At 49.4% G+C, this 15,347-nt stretch overlaps 6 protein-coding genes across 6 annotated transcripts; 4 read left to right on the top strand and 2 right to left on the bottom strand.

Annotated features, from left to right (window-relative positions):
- Window positions 1-1,414: 1,414 nt before the first annotated feature.
- J7337_005318 (uncharacterized protein) lies at window positions 1,415-3,202 on the top strand (the record flags this gene model as incomplete). Its single annotated transcript, XM_044822999.1, has 1 exon — window positions 1,415-3,202. One exon carries the CDS (start codon window positions 1,415-1,417, stop codon window positions 3,200-3,202), a length of 1,788 nt encoding a protein of 595 aa, XP_044681490.1.
- Window positions 3,203-4,007: 805 nt separating this feature from the next.
- On the top strand, window positions 4,008-6,973 carry J7337_005317 (uncharacterized protein; the record flags this gene model as incomplete). Its single annotated transcript, XM_044822998.1, has 2 exons — window positions 4,008-4,133; window positions 4,226-6,973. 2 exons carry the CDS (start codon window positions 4,008-4,010, stop codon window positions 6,971-6,973), a joined length of 2,874 nt encoding a protein of 957 aa, XP_044681489.1.
- Window positions 6,974-7,558: 585 nt separating this feature from the next.
- Window positions 7,559-9,032, top strand: J7337_005316 (uncharacterized protein; the record flags this gene model as incomplete). The annotated part of the gene is made up of 3 exons (XM_044822997.1): window positions 7,559-7,685; window positions 7,748-7,808; window positions 7,859-9,032. 3 exons carry the CDS (start codon window positions 7,559-7,561, stop codon window positions 9,030-9,032), a joined length of 1,362 nt encoding a protein of 453 aa, XP_044681488.1.
- A 731-nt stretch (window positions 9,033-9,763) lies between these two features.
- Window positions 9,764-10,144, top strand: J7337_005315 (uncharacterized protein; the record flags this gene model as incomplete). The annotated part of the gene is made up of 1 exon (XM_044822996.1): window positions 9,764-10,144. One exon carries the CDS (start codon window positions 9,764-9,766, stop codon window positions 10,142-10,144), a length of 381 nt encoding a protein of 126 aa, XP_044681487.1.
- Window positions 10,145-10,397: 253 nt separating this feature from the next.
- Window positions 10,398-11,410, bottom strand: STI35 (Thiamine thiazole synthase; the record flags this gene model as incomplete). The annotated part of the gene is made up of 2 exons (XM_044822995.1): window positions 10,398-10,492; window positions 10,543-11,410. 2 exons carry the CDS (start codon window positions 11,408-11,410, stop codon window positions 10,398-10,400), a joined length of 963 nt encoding a protein of 320 aa, XP_044681486.1.
- Window positions 11,411-12,713: 1,303 nt separating this feature from the next.
- On the bottom strand, window positions 12,714-13,577 carry J7337_005313 (uncharacterized protein; the record flags this gene model as incomplete). The annotated part of the gene is made up of 2 exons (XM_044822994.1): window positions 12,714-12,772; window positions 12,806-13,577. 2 exons carry the CDS (start codon window positions 13,575-13,577, stop codon window positions 12,714-12,716), a joined length of 831 nt encoding a protein of 276 aa, XP_044681485.1.
- Window positions 13,578-15,347: the final 1,770 nt, after the last annotated feature.

Below are 15,347 nucleotides of genomic sequence, written 5' to 3'. Positions count from 1 at the left end.
AATCCTGCAACATGGTGGATATTGGTTGGTGGACTTGACTGCGCACAAAATGGTCTGAGGTGACTCGGGAACGATGAGTTGCACCCTTTGACAGCAAGAGAACAAATCACAGCTTCTTGAGCATCATCACTCGAAGCTAGCGGCGGATGGGGGCGAACAAGGCGGAGATGATTGAGCGTTCTGAGTCTTGGCTCGCCTCGCCCTGTCAAGACAGTTGAAGTCTCTGGGCTGAGATCAAAGCGGATAGTTGAGCCGGCCCCTACAGGTGCAGTAGTCTCTATTCACCCATGGTCGATCGAGACTGGGAGACTTCGGAGTTTGCAAGACTATTAAGCCCGAGGTCATGCGGTATTTTACGGAACATTGAGTTGTAAATAAAAATGCAAATGCGAGTCTCTGCACAACATCCTCGGCTTCTGTGGACAACAAGGCAATAACATGAAGAGCGTGGCGTTGTGTAGCGGGGAGTTCATCGGTCCATCCGAGAAATTTTGAGGCTCGATGGTACTCCCCGCTGGTGCCGCCCCGCCTGAAAACCCCAGCGGCTATCGTCAGGTGATCAGACACGTGCAATTCACTACTCAGAATGGACTCAGTGGAGTCGAAAGAAACTTGGTGGAGCCGCCCTCAGGGGGCAAGAAAATACTGAACCTGAATACAAGGTGTCAAAATAAACTTAGCAAAGAGCACCCTAAGCTTAGGCTAAATTTACTCAATATTTTCATTGCCTAGGGTCAAGGTCCTGGCTTTTCTTTCCTCCCCTCGAGCCGATACTGGAAGCCGTTAGCATCAACTCTGTCTGTTAAAAAGATCCATTTCATGGCATCATACTCCAGACTATTGTCCCAACAACCTCTAAAAGAAAGCTATAACTGGACAAACAAGTTGCCTACACGACTCAGCTATAAACTCTCTTTCCTTCGCTAAGCAAATTTTCTGCTTTCAAATGCTCAATTTGCGATCTAACTGCCTTGCTTGGAGTTCAAAGCTCCATATTGTGATGTGCAAGCAACACGAAAAAACGCCTCCCTATATTGTAAACCCGCTTTAATGTGAAGAAATGAAGTTTCAGATCCGCCATTTTTAGCTGCTGGGCCCCGTTAATATGACGGCATTACGGAGTACAGCGATCCCCCTATGGCAGTGGAGTTGTTGGTAGCATACATATTATAGACAATGCCGCGTCGTTTCACAGATCATGTCGTGTTTGTTTCGTCGATCGAAAAGGAAGGGTTCTCGCATACAGTTGTTACTGGGAACTTGGAAGAAAGGATATCAATTACTTCATTCGACAGACGGCACCTCCCGTCTTTGCACCTAAACGATAATCTTCTGATCACCTTGTCCAAAACATTACAAGATTTAGTTCTTGCTTTAATACTTTTCTCGCACACTGGCTGTGTTAAACAGGACCATGGTTCCTATGATATTCTTTACAGCCTTGGCCCTGGCTGGCTTCAGTACGGCCAAATTCGTCAAAGTTGAAGACACTTCTGTCCTTCCAGTCGGATGGGAAAAGATCGACCAGGCTGTCGATCCTAGCCATACGTTGCGGCTCTCTATCGCTTTGCGACAGCCTGATATCGACAACCTGAAGACGAGCCTACGAAGACGCGATTGTACATCTGGGAAATACACACAGAACCACCTCACTCAAAAAGAGGCACTCGCCCTCCGAGATCCGGATCAAAAAGATGTCGGCCAGGTACTGGGATGGTTGAAGAGTAAAGGAGTCGCAGCAAAGGCAACGCCAGACAAGGATTGGATTCATGTCAAGACAACTGTCAAGGCTGCGGAAGAACTCCTCGATACCAAGATTGGATTCTACAAGTTTGAGGACCAGAAGCCTGTTCTCCGAACAAATCAATATTCGGTACCTGAGTCTGTTGCCAATGCCGTCAACTTCATCCACCCGATTGCCAACTTCATGCGACCCAAGAAGGAACTCACCACTCCCGATCCAGCTCTGACACCAAGCATGCTTAAAACCATACAGCTCGAGAAGCGTGCCACTCCTTGCAGTCGCGCTGTCACCCCCGACTGTCTCCGTGAGCAATACAACATTAGCTACCCTGCTTATAATGGTAGCTCTCAAATTCGCTTCGGTATTGCCGGTTTTCTGGAGGAGAACGCCAACTACGAGGACAGCAACGACTTTCTCAGAATATATGCAAAGCCCCTTTACGAAGCCCGTTACAACTTCTCGGTCCAGTTGATCAACGGTGCCAACAACTCGCAAGAACTTTTCGACTCAGGAAACGAGGCGGCTCTTGATGTTCAGTATGGTATGGCCCTCGGATATCCGACCAATATCACTTACTATCTTGCCGATGGTCGTGGGCCTACCTTGGACGGCGATGGTGAAGAACTGCCCGAGGAGTACAACGACAATGAGCCCTATCTCGAATTCCTCGATTACCTTCTTGACCTCTCTGATGACGAGATACCTCATGTCCTCTCCGTCTCTTACGGCGACAACGAAGTCTCAGTTCCCCGCAAGTACGCCGAGCGTGTTTGCTCCTTGTTCGGTCTTCTGACAGCGCGTGGTACAACCATCGTAGCAGCCTCTGGTGATGGAGGTGCAAAGGGAGCAAGCAACTCAACCTGTCGAACCAATGACGGTAGCGACAAGGACGTTACCATGTCTGTATTCCCCGCAACTTGTCCATGGGTCACAAGCGTTGGCGGCGTCACTTCTGGGGTTGAGCCCTTTGAAGGTGCTGAGTTCAGTGGAGGCGGTTTCTCTCAGTACTTCCCTCGTGAGAAGTGGCAGGATTCTTCCATCAAGAGCTATGTCAAGGCTCTTGATGGACATCTCGACGGCCATTATAACGCCAGCAACCGAGGAGTACCTGACATCTCTATTTCAGCCACAAGTTTCATCACTCGCTTGAAAGGTCAGGCAGTTGGTCTTAGAGGCACCAGCGCAAGTGCGCCTGTCGTCGCAGCTATGCTTGCGCTCGTCAACGACGCACGTGTCCGGAAAGGCAAAGAAGTGCTGGGATGGCTTAATGAGGTTCTATATTCGGAGGAGGTGCAAGCAGCTCTCCAGGATGTTACCAAAGGAGAGAGCCGATCGTGCGATTTCAGTAGGAGTGGCAGCCCAGGAGGCTGGCCGGCAGCAAAGGGCTGGGATGCGATCACAGGCCTGGGGGTTCCATCTGACTTCCAGAAGCTATTTGACGTGTTGGTCGATATCTGAAGGGAGATCCACCGTCCGTTTTCGATTCTAAATAGTGTATTTTTCTTAATAGAATTAATAGCTCAGTTGAGGTAAAAGCCGGGTGCTAGCGATAGGTGCTTTGATGGATTCTTGTCGTGTGTTTCCAGAGGCTTACTGTCAATCAATTCGACCATCCAATGTTTGGGTCGGTGGAACCACTGCCGTGCGATGGGCAGTGGCAGTTCAGCGGTCTAGCGGCATTCCCGCGGCCTGCCGTCAGCGGTTCCCTAGGGCCCTTGAACTCAAGACCCATCGACATGGAACCTAAGTCCCTCAGCCCAGCCTTCTGGAAGAGCGCGTCACATAACAGGGACTTGGACACAAAGTCCTGGGCTCGCGTTCTGGCATTTTTCTGGATATTTGTTTCTCTGCTTCTGCACTTGCGGTTTGAATAAGCAGTGCAAAAAGGCACGGTTCGGCTTCAAGTTAGCTCGTAATAATCTGGTTGTTATCATTGCTTATACCGGCCATTGACGATCACTCGACTTCGGCGCGGTCCCCTCCCGGTCGCGACCCCAGCTCTGGGCCTCTTTAACTCCCAAGTCACTCGCCCGCCACAACCTTACTAAGTGAACTTGAACCTCACACCACAAACAACCTCACAGACACTCACGTTCCCGGCGAAACAACCGTATCCTTACCATAATGACGACAAGCTCCTCTCGAACCTCTCTGTTATAAGCTTCTCTTGTGAATCTCGTCGTCGGCTTCACGCGATCGCGGCTCAGACCCGCCTGCAACTGTATCGCGACGCGGCCGACTTTCTCTGTTCACATTGTCCACAATGCCGACTATACACGTCTCCAGAGACTCCCAGGACGAACTACAAGACATCGCCAATGGCCTACTAAAAGCCCGCAAGGTCATCGTAGTAACCGGTGCTGGGATCAGTACAAATTCGGGTATTCCTGTGAGCTCTATCAGACACTCCAGCGCTTGTCAGATGCGCTTTGGAGTGACCTCTTGGTACACTCAATTGTCGGTAATGGCTAATCGGACTAGGATTTTCGTTCGGAAAACGGTCTCTACTCCCTAATCAGCGCCCAATTCGACGCGGCAGCGCAACAGGCGCGTCTGAACGAAGGCTCAAGCGATGATAAATCCACCGACTTGGACATTCGCCGGCCAGCCAAGAGGAGAAGAATAGTTCACGATGTGTCTGCCACGGTTGAGGAGGGCCCGGTCGCTATGAAGGAAGAAATAGAAGTTCAACTTGAAGATCCCGAACCGGAACACGAAAAGATCGCAGACACGATTCAGGTCGAAGGCCACCCGGACGATGAAGAGCAGCAGGTCCGCTCAGATGGGATGCCCGTGGTCAATCCCAGGACGACCCGTTCAACAATAGCTGTGGCCCAGCCTCCGAGTTCTCCTCTGTCTTCCCCTCCGCCCGAGGGTCTAAATATTCCACCATCGTCAGTCTTCCGGAGGACACGGCGCAGTCACTTGGCCGATTCCACAATTCCACCAAGCTCTTCACCTCTATCATCACCTCCGCCCGTCTTGTTTGACCCATTTTCTTCCGGCACATCCTCAGAAGACGCCCCAAGTCGGCGCAGCAGCACATCGCCATCAGAAGTCGACGATACCCCGCCCTCAAATCCAATCAACTTATCGCAAGCAAGTTTTGGCTCTGGCAAGAACACTTTGCCTAATATGAAAGGAAAGGATATGTTCGACGCGTCAATATGGTCAGATCCTCTCCGAACATCTGTTTTCTACACATTCGCGACCACGCTACGCCAGAAGGTTAGGGATGTTGAACCAACAAGTTCACATCGTTTCATCAGCCATTTGAGAGACCGTGGCAAGCTCGTGCGCTGCTACACTCAAAACATTGATCAGATCGAAGAAAAGGTTGGACTATCGACATGCCTCCTCGATGGCCCTGGAAGCCGCGGGCGCTTTTCAAGAAAGTCGACAGCCAACATAAACCAGCTCAACCGGATGGTCGACGAGGTGAATGCCATGACCGACACAAATTCTTCAGACAAGTCTCAGCAGTCGTCGGATAACGAAGCCAGCCAGCAGTCTCAATGCAGTCAACCGAAATTTGAAAGCACGGTGCCTGCTTCTCAAACAGAATCCGATCAATGTGCGACAGATGAAGCCCTGACCGCAGTGAGAAATCTGCGTCGCGACCTTCCAAAGTCAGGCGTGGAGTGTGTTTTCCTCCACGGATCACTGGAGCTTCTACGATGTTTCTTGTGCGGTCGCGTATGCTCGTGGGATGACGACGAACGCCAGCTAGAGACAATGTCAGGCCAGCAGCCTGAATGCCCTCATTGTGTAGGCGCCACGGTTGCTCGAGAAGAACGCGGCAAACGAGCATTAGGTGTCGGAAAATTAAGGCCCGACATTGTGCTCTACGGCGAGGAGCATCCCAACGCACATCTGATCAGCCCCATTGTTACACACGACTTGGCTCTATGTCCTGACCTCCTATTAATCCTTGGTACTAGTTTACGAGTCCATGGGCTGAAGGTTATGGTTAGAGAATTCGCCAAGGCAGTTCACGCAAAAGGTGGTAAAGTTGTCTTCGTCAACTACACCAAGCCACCAGAGAGTTCATGGGGCGATGTTATTGACTATTGGGTTGAGTGGGACTGCGACGCCTGGGTATCTGATCTACAAGGCAAAATCCCCAAGCTATGGCAAACGCCCGAGCCTCCCAAACTTAAGAAGAAGCGGGAGTCTAGTGGTGTTGCTGAGGACGCCGAAAAGACCGAGATGAAACGCCCTGTTGCAGCTTACCCAGTTGCCCTCCGTGATACAAAGGCTACGGGGGCATATTGGAGCTCGAGAATAGTAAAAGAGCTGCACAGGATCACTGGCCACGATCCCCTAGAAACACCAATCTTTACACCACCGGCCATTGTCACAACAACAGAGGCTCTCCCACCTGCCGTAACGCCTGTCGACACGCCTCCGAAGATATCCGAAGGCAAGCCTGGTAGAGTCAGAACTAGAGCCCAACGGTCACGCAAATCTGCACCAGGTGTTCTAGAACGAGCCAGTATGCCACCCTCGACGCTCAATCCCAATCATGGGCGAACTCTGCGAAGCGCCGAGACAAGGGTGCACCTCTTAGGCGATGAGATGGCGCCTCCGAATGAAATCAGTACACCTGAAAGGGTGCTTCTCCACGGAAGCTCGATAGCCAGCCTAGTCAAGTCGAGAGCACGAGAGCGCAAGCGCAAGAAGATTGATGGCGAGGAAGTGTCTCTTCCCTCCAAGCGAACCCTAGGTTCACTACGACTGGCTCCTTTGAGGCCTCAGCCATCAGATCCCCGCGATATCATACCTTTCGACCGACTGCCAACAATGGAACTCCCTCCAGATACCCCGAAACCATTCACAGAAACTGGACAACTGCAATCTATCTCGCCGGTGATGCATCATACGGAACCGTTACTGCCTGTTTCGCATAACACGCGAAAGCAGGCACATATCCGACGTAGCCAAGCATCTTTCATGCGCGGCCAGGATCTCGCTGGAAGTCCGGCGCCTATGCTGCCACCAGAGATGTCGCATGGACTGTTGGTGTCTTCACATGAACGGTGCAACCTAGTCATGAAGCATGTTCGTTCACAGAGGGAAGCGGATGCAGCTTTGGCGCTATCTGCGCTGAGCCAGGGCGATCCACGCCCAGTCATCACCAAAGAGTTCTCTATACCACCATGTACGGGCGTCGGGATACGCAAGTCGGCAAGGCTGATTCACAGGTCTGGCACACCTACGAGCACCTAGGGCAGAGGTTGTTGTCCTACAACGGACGGAGGCAAAGTACACATACAAAGAGTCGCAGATTAGCGAGAACATCGGGGCCTAGATCCCTCGGAGCATTTATGACACGGCGTTGGGAATGGCGGATAAGCCAAGTAGCATTACACTACAATTGATTGAATGAAAGTTGACTTTCTTTTTCCAAGGCTCACTTCATTACTTACATGCTGATTAATTATTCGCCGCGATCGGCGCGTGCCAAGGTGACTCTTGGAGAATTGGGGACCCTGCCCAAGCTCTGGGTATCTCATTTCACTGGCGTTGAGCATTGTTAATGACTCCTGTTGCTCTCCGAAGAGCGCCTTACCACGCCCTGATGCGGGTACCCATGGGGTCGGTTCCGGCTCTGGCGACTAAGGGCGTCGTTGACCTTGAAGATGTGGGGTATTCAGCTCGTACTAACTTAGACAGTATCATTTGACTCATGATCGTATGAGCTGAGAATCTATAAGTTGTCGTGTCAAGCCCATCCATCATAAACAACGTTCAATGGGACGAACATACAACCATTCGACGTCTAGCATCTAAATATACAAGACACACATCATCATGGGTTCCATTGGTCAAGGATCTTCGCATCAGCTTCCTGTGCGGGGCAAGACTAACACCTCAGTCTTTGGAAGCGCTATGAAGAAGGAGTTTATGTTTGATCCCGAGTGGAGAAATCTTAACCATGGTATGAATGAGTCGAAGTGGGAGTGAGACTTCGAGTGAGACTTCAGCTGACATGACTTATAGGTTCCTTCGGCACATATCCTCAGGCTGTCCGAACAAAATTCCGCGAGTATCAGGATGCGAGGTAAATACACTCGATCATCTGATTGTGATCTTTGGTCTAATAATTGTTAGTGAAGCTCGCCCTGACCCATTCATTCGCTATGAATACCCAAAAATCCTCGATGAGAACCGTGCTGCTGTCGCTAAGCTTCTCAATGCCCCAGTGGACAGTGTTGTGTTTGTCTCAAACGCCACTACCGGTGTTAACACAGTCTATCGAAACATGAAGTGGAATGAAGACGGAAAAGACGTCATCATCAGCTTCTCGACCATCTACGAAGCTTGCGGCAAGGTCGCGGATTATTATGTTGACTACTACGACGAGAAGGTGACTCATCGTGAGATCGAGCTCACATATCCTCTCGATGACGACGAGATCATCAAGAAGTTTGAAGACACTGTCGAGAAAGTCGAGTCTGAGGGCAAGCGGGTTCGTATCTGCACGTTTGATGTTGTCTCCTCTCGACCAGGTGTTGTCTTCCCTTGGGAAGAAATGGTGAAGGCTTGTCGTCGTCTCAATGTGTTGAGCATGGTTGATGGCGCTCAAGGCATTGGAATGGTAAAGCTGGACATCTCCGCCGCTGACCCAGACTTCTTCGTGTCAAACTGCCACAAGTGGCTTCACGTACCACGAGGATGCGCCGTCTTCTACGTGCCTCAGCGCAACCAGGCACTTATCCAAACGACACTCGCTACCAGCCACGGGTACGTGCCGAAGCTGGTGAAACGCATCACACCACTCCCTCCCAGCTCCAAATCTCCATTCGTCATCAATTTCGAGTTTGTCGGCACGCTTGATAACTCGCCATATCTTTGCGTAAAGGACGCTATCAAATGGCGAGAAGAAGTCCTCGGCGGAGAAGATGCCATCTTGGAGTATATCTGGGACTTGAACAAGAAAGGCAGCGAACTAGTAGCTGAGAAGCTGGGCACGACATATATGGAGAACAGCACCGGCACATTGCGAAATTGCGGCATGGCTAACATTGCGTTGCCTGTTTGGACTGTGGAGGGTAAGGAGGGTGAGGTTGCCATCTCAGCGGAGGAGACACAGACGGCGTTCCAGTGGATTCTGAATACGCTTATTGACGATTACAAGACGTTTGTGGCGCTGTTTCTGCATGGGGGAAGGTTTTGGATCAGGACCAGTGCTCAGGTTTACTTAGAGATTGGGGATTATGAGTGGCTGGGTGATGTGTTGAAGGAGGTTTGTGAGAGGGTTGGTAAGAAGGAGTATCTCAAGTAGAATCTCATGTGTATGAGATCTCAGTACTTAGGGAAATGTTACTGGCCGATGAGACTAATTCGGCAGGAATTGATATCATAAGGCATTTCAGACATAATCTAGGTGTATTCAGTGCCAAATTGCAAATGATCAGAAATCCTCCCGTGAAACAGTTGCTCCTGTAAGCGTTGCAATGTTGAGGGGTCACAGGGGAGGAAAACTAGAGACTTTGCAACCAGATGCGAGAACAAAGTCATTCAAGAGCCTTTTAGTTAAGGATTCTTTACACCCCCTAACACTTTCATCACTTGGTACAGTCTTGAGTCCCATTGACTCGACTAGAGTGTGCCGGTGTTCATTGGCACCTGTCTTGCGGCTAGATAAGATGAAGGATGAAAGATCGAGGCGAAGCTTTGCTGAATTATGATAGGATAACTGGACGGCAATACTCTGCCTTGGTCTTGTACGCCCAATAGATATTCGGAAACCAGATCGGGAATACGACATGGCAAGTAGGGATCTGCGGGGGCTGAGGGTGTCAATCAATCGCCCTGTTTGTATGAATACGCTGTGTGCCTCGTGACGCTAGGCATTCAGCTTCCGACGACCATTCGCCCCAGCAAATTCTATAAATACGGATGTTCTAGAAGCTCACCTGCCAAGAAGTGGCCATCTTCACTACTCCAGTCATCTTTACTGCAAAGAACATCATCTCAACCAAAATCAGAAGCCTCTTTATCAACAATACCAACATGGGCAATTCGTCGTCTTCCTCATCAAATCCCTCCGAAGAGGCCAAGGACAAGAAGACGCTGTATGAGCGCTTCCAAGCCGGCAAAAAGAGTGTACCACTCAGCGATGAAGATATACTAAAGTATACGGGCAAGACTCGTGATGAGCTCGGCACTTGGGCTGATACTCAACCCGGCGTCGGAAAGAATCAACTCGCGGGTAGCGCAACAGCTGGGCCGATTTCTGGACTTGGAGGAGTTGCCATGGCCGACGGCCTTGGAGGCTGGGGACCGAGTGCACATCCGAATGATAAGAACAGAGGGATGAAGTTCCCTCCTACGAGGGAGAATGAGGCCAAGGACATTACAGAGGTGGCAGAGGTGGTGGAGGATAAGAAGTGACGATATTACAAGTGGGCGAAATTATGATATCACGACAGCGAGATTAATGACATAGCAGACAATTGTTCAATTTAGTATTGCTTTACTTGGCTTCTCTTTCGAGGGACATCCGGCTTTGGGTTCATGATTTCCAAACTTGAGTCGCTCAGGCTAAATGAATGACAAGGTTCGATGCCTCGAATGAGAGACGAGGTTCAGGATCCTGAATTCACACGTTCCCTTTCCCAGCAGTGACCTTCTTAGATGGTCTCGCTTACAGATCGTTCTGCTTCTTGCGAGTGTCGAAGATCTTGAGAGCTTCCTCGGCAGCCTTCAGACCACTGAGAGCCATGGCACCGAAGGTAGGGCCTAATGTACGTTAGACGAAGTACGTAGCAAAATGGACATATCAAACTCACCCATGCGGTTGGCACCGTCAACCTCAGAAAGCTCCATTCCACCAACAATAAGACCAGGAACAATCTCGCGGGTTCCCTTGACAATGGCATCCTCAGCGAGGTTCATGTCAAGACCACGCATACCACCAAGCTTCTCAATGCGCTGCATGCTGACAAGGCGCTTGACACAGAAAGCTCCCATGGGGCCGTCGTGGCCGGTGGTGGAGATAATCAAAGGAGCGTTGATAGTGTTGGGGTCCATGCAAGACTGGTCATCGTGATGCATGGAAACAAGAGTCCAGTTGGTGACAACACCAGCGATGCGGATGCCTTCCTCGGAAGGTCGGGTGATGAGATCCTCAACACAAGTGGCATTGAAGAGCTTGATGTTGGGCATCTGAAGAACCTTGGACATGATGGTAGAGGTGAAGAGGGCAGCGTGCTTGACAACAACGTAGTTACCCTCATCTTCATAAGGAACACCGACCTCGCGGAGGAAAGCATCAGCAGGCTTGCGCATGATCATGGCGGAGAAGAGCTGTCCACCAAGCCAAGCACCACCACCAGGAGAAACAGAAGCCTCGATGATGGCGATCTTGAGATCGGGACGCTTCTTGCCAAGGATGTAGGCAGCGCTCAGACCGCACGAACCAGCACCGATGATAACAATGTCAGACTCGGCATAGTTATCAAGGTCCTGGAAGTAGCGACGGGTCATGGCGCGGGAGACCTGGCTCTCACGGATGGGAGCAAACTTGAAGTCATCCCACTGACCGAGCATCTCCTCAACAGTCTTGGTGTTGATGTTCTTGCTCATGACTGGGAGCTTGGTAGATGTAGCAAGCTCTGCAGAACGAGAGGGAGGGGAGACAGCAGCGGGAGGGGCCATTTCTATCTTGGGCCTGTTGTTGTTAGAGTCGGGTGGTCAATAGGGGAGATGACATGATCCTTTCGCTGGTATTATCCAGATCAAGTTTTGCCGTATAATCTCAGCCACATCCCCCTATCATCAGCACGACCAGTCTGGACTGATCATGCTGATGAGAGAAGAATGGGCACCGGCTCATGCATGATACTTTACCTGAGAGGTCCCAATCAGGTCTGGACAAGACTACCACTGAAAGGCTCCATGGCTGCTGAGATAGCTTAGGAGAGCCGTACAGGTTATGATATCTAGCATATCATATGTGTCAGAGCAGCCCTTTGATGCAGTGCAGATACAAACCTTGGATATTCTTCGAGTGTCTTGGGTCGAGTCGATGAATTGATGAAGAGGAAAAGAAGAAGAGTTGGGAATGGAACGAACGGCCTTGACCTTTTTATGCCCGCAGGTGAGGGGTAAAAGTAACCCGTTGATATCATGACGGAGCAAAGCGGCCGATGCTGGACCAACAGAATGCAATGCCGAGTATTACCTACTGTAGACGCGTGTTTTTGATAGGTGAGTGTGTGGGGGGTCTCTTGTTAGTTGAAGATGACTGCCGGGGTTGCACATCATGACATGAGCAATATCCCCCTCCATATCATGTATCATGATGTCAACTCAGTCACATCAATTGGCCTTCGTTTCATCCCCAGTAACTTATCTAGTGCCTGATCTATAGTAAAGCACTTCCTACAATAGAAAGACTGAGTACAATACAAAGAAAAGCCCAGCTGTTGAGCATGTGAATGTCCTTCAAGGTGGGGGATCCTCAGTTCCACTGAATGCGGCTTTTAACCGGCCATGACATGACAGAATGAACATGTCAACAACCCACTCTTTAACTTTATTGCTGCATCGGAGGTGTAATACCGAGTCGAATGAGACTTTGTTCAGCCAATCATCAAGTGTGTAATTATCTAGCTCACTGGCGAGCTTCAGGGCTCCGGTGCTGACACGGCACTGAGCTGCATCACCACCTAACCTGGCAAGACGATTGTAAAGTTCATTATGAAGTTGGGGTTGGCTGCATGAGTTTAAACATATGAGAATATACGTATTGAAGAAGTGAAAATATATCATGATGTCTCTTAAACATTCACGAGCTATCTTTGTTTCTCTCGAGTTGCATCGTTACATCCATGAGCGACATGTACATCACCACGCACAAGGAAGATATTGGCTGTATTCATTTGCCTCGCAACAGGTGGCATGATCTTTCTCTAAGCGAGCCGGCTGCATTCATAACTACTCTAGCTTCACAGCTTGACTACCTGATAGCATTCATGAGACCATACTGCATTGCGTCCAGATAAGAGTGCCATCGAGCTGGCTAATAGGAAACGTCGAAATAGTAGTTACAGCTGCGAGATACGAATTTCAAGACATAGTTTCCGCAGCGCTCTGTAGCCTTGATCGTCATCTTCTTGTTTTCTTCCTTCATTTCCATTTCGCAGTCACACATTGCGAGCACCAGTACGCACAGCTTGACATCGTTTCGAACCCCCGTGAGGCTCAACATTTCGCACTCCAATTGCTGGGTGATGCTCAGATTTGACTTGCCGTATATCGGTAGAGTTCCTCTGGGAATAGACACAACAAGACTCCTCTCGGGACCTTTGAGCAGTGGCGATATCGGTTGCATTTCGCTCTCGGGGTTGTCGCCCTGGAAGCAGGCCAGGATTCTGTTTTCCGTGTAGTCGATACCACCTTGAACGAGCAGTTCTCCACGAAAGTAATCAAGGTTCTGTCGCAGTTCACTGCTTGAGCTCGGGCCTTGATGGTCTATAAGACATTGAGCGATATTGTATGCATCGTAGACTCCAGACAAGTCTTTCAACCAAGCCGCAACAATCATGATTCCCTTCCCCTTTCTTTCAATAAGATGTTCCCTCCATTTCAGAGCTCTCTCCCATGATCTGAAGAACGATACGAATGGTGTTCTGACAGGCTTCCAAGATAGATGGTTCTCGGCAGCCTGCCAGAAGTCGTCGTCAGATATGTAACAACGAGGTCGAATGCTGCTAAGGTCGATGGAGTGCTGGCTAGCAGCGCCACAGCTGTTGTCGTGGCATTCTACGCGGAATCCTATCAGTGCATCTACGGCCTCTGGTAATTGGCGCGGATAATTCATGTTGAGAAATGAGGCTACTTCTTTGGCTTCGGTTGTTGGTGCTAGTCTTCTCCAAGTTCTCGTCTGCGAGGGATGACAGGGAACGTCATATGCGGGCTTAGAAAGAATCAGTCAGCGCAGGCGACTCTTCAAGATGTGATGGCACAATCACGTGGTTTCGACTACAAACAGTAGGTCAACGAAAACAAATTTATCCAGACAAACGAGCCTCCCGAGGTCAATATATATATATATATTTGTAGGAGCTCATTGATCTTGGCACCAGATTTACAAAAGACATCAGAGCCTTACATATGTGGACAACTTATTATTAAACTGTTCATCTCATTCGACAATTACATGCCATATACGATAGAGTCCAGAGAAGCTACCTTGACATCCTTACACTGAAGGATTCCATAATGAGCAAGTGCTTTCAACATTGTCAAAACTACATCTCATCTGTAGCTAGACGTTCTTGTATTTCTGAAGCTGGCGGCATCTTCTGGTACAGGATTTCGATCCCGACTGAGATGCCTCCTCACAAGCAACCAGGGCCTGAATGACTTATCAGATGCTGAAATTCATGTAGCGGTCGAGGATGAATGCAATGGTCTTCATTTATCACAACATACCTAAGGCTGGTTGGCATATCACAGTGTCATTCAGTGATCCATTGGTTGTCTTGACTCGACATCGATTACACTAGCTACAATTCATCTCGTGTTTGCACGTAGCACTACCCTTCTCCCATCAATACAGCCGATGATCGCTACCCAATCTGTTCTTCATTGTCCCATCTTCTCTAGGTGTTTGCCGGCTGCGTCGGGTGGTGTTGCATCAATCCATCCTCTAGATCGATATGGCACTCTTGCTTGCCATTACGAAAGGCCATGTTCTGTTATCCTAGCTCTGAAGGAAGTCCTCAAAACGACATAACAAGAACGTAATACTTCTAGTAAGCCAAAACTCCGGTACGGCGACATAGCTCGGACGCCAACATTTTCAGTAATTCCACCTTTTCCGATACATTCTTCCAGTTTTATATGGAAACTCAAAAGCATTCGCTCAGTACAAAACAGGCACCAAGAATTGTTAACCTGATAAGGGCCAAACTTGAACCTGAAATTGAATGGCGCGTATAAATCTGTGGAAGGCACGGGTATGATTTACCCAGCCATCTTAGGTCATTCAGGTGATGCACACTTCAGTCGCCGCAAGTACATATTAATAAGGGAAACACCAATAGTCGCGGTCTCCCTTATAAGGGTCGAGTGTTGAATAGAGGGAGTTGCGTGAATAGGTAGTCTTACTTGACAAAGGCTACAGTTCGTGAGTTTGGCAAACAATAGGGGTTTGATCTTGGGCTCCAGTCCATCAAACAATCATATAGTGACTTAAAGATCCATCCAGAGACCATGAATATTGATCCGACGAACTTCTGGGCGGGTTAACTTACCACTTAGCTTTGTTTCTCGTGTAATGTCCAGGCCAGGGGTCATGTGAAGGAGAGTTCCAAGAGGGGATCAAACATTCACTCATAGCTACATCGCAAGACGAAGCTCTACCTCTCAGAGGCAGCAGCATGACTAACTTGATGCAATTCTACCTAGCCATTTTTCAATACCACTTGTATCGCCTAGTTTAATAATAGCAAAATGGCTTGTCTTCGCTCCAACCCCGACTACGACCCTGCGAAGCAGCACCCGTAAGATTGCGGTACTGGGTTCTGTTATAGCTACTGAAGGACGGCCTAAAAACAATTGTTGGTAATCTCTCTCGTCTCTTTTT

The sequence above is a fragment of the Fusarium musae genome, chromosome 4, assembly GCF_019915245.1.
Source record: "Fusarium musae strain F31 chromosome 4, whole genome shotgun sequence".
NCBI classification, from domain to species: Eukaryota; Fungi; Ascomycota; class Sordariomycetes; order Hypocreales; family Nectriaceae; genus Fusarium; species Fusarium musae.
Note: the sequence above shows the minus strand (reverse complement) of the source record. Positions and strands in the feature narration are given on the sequence as shown.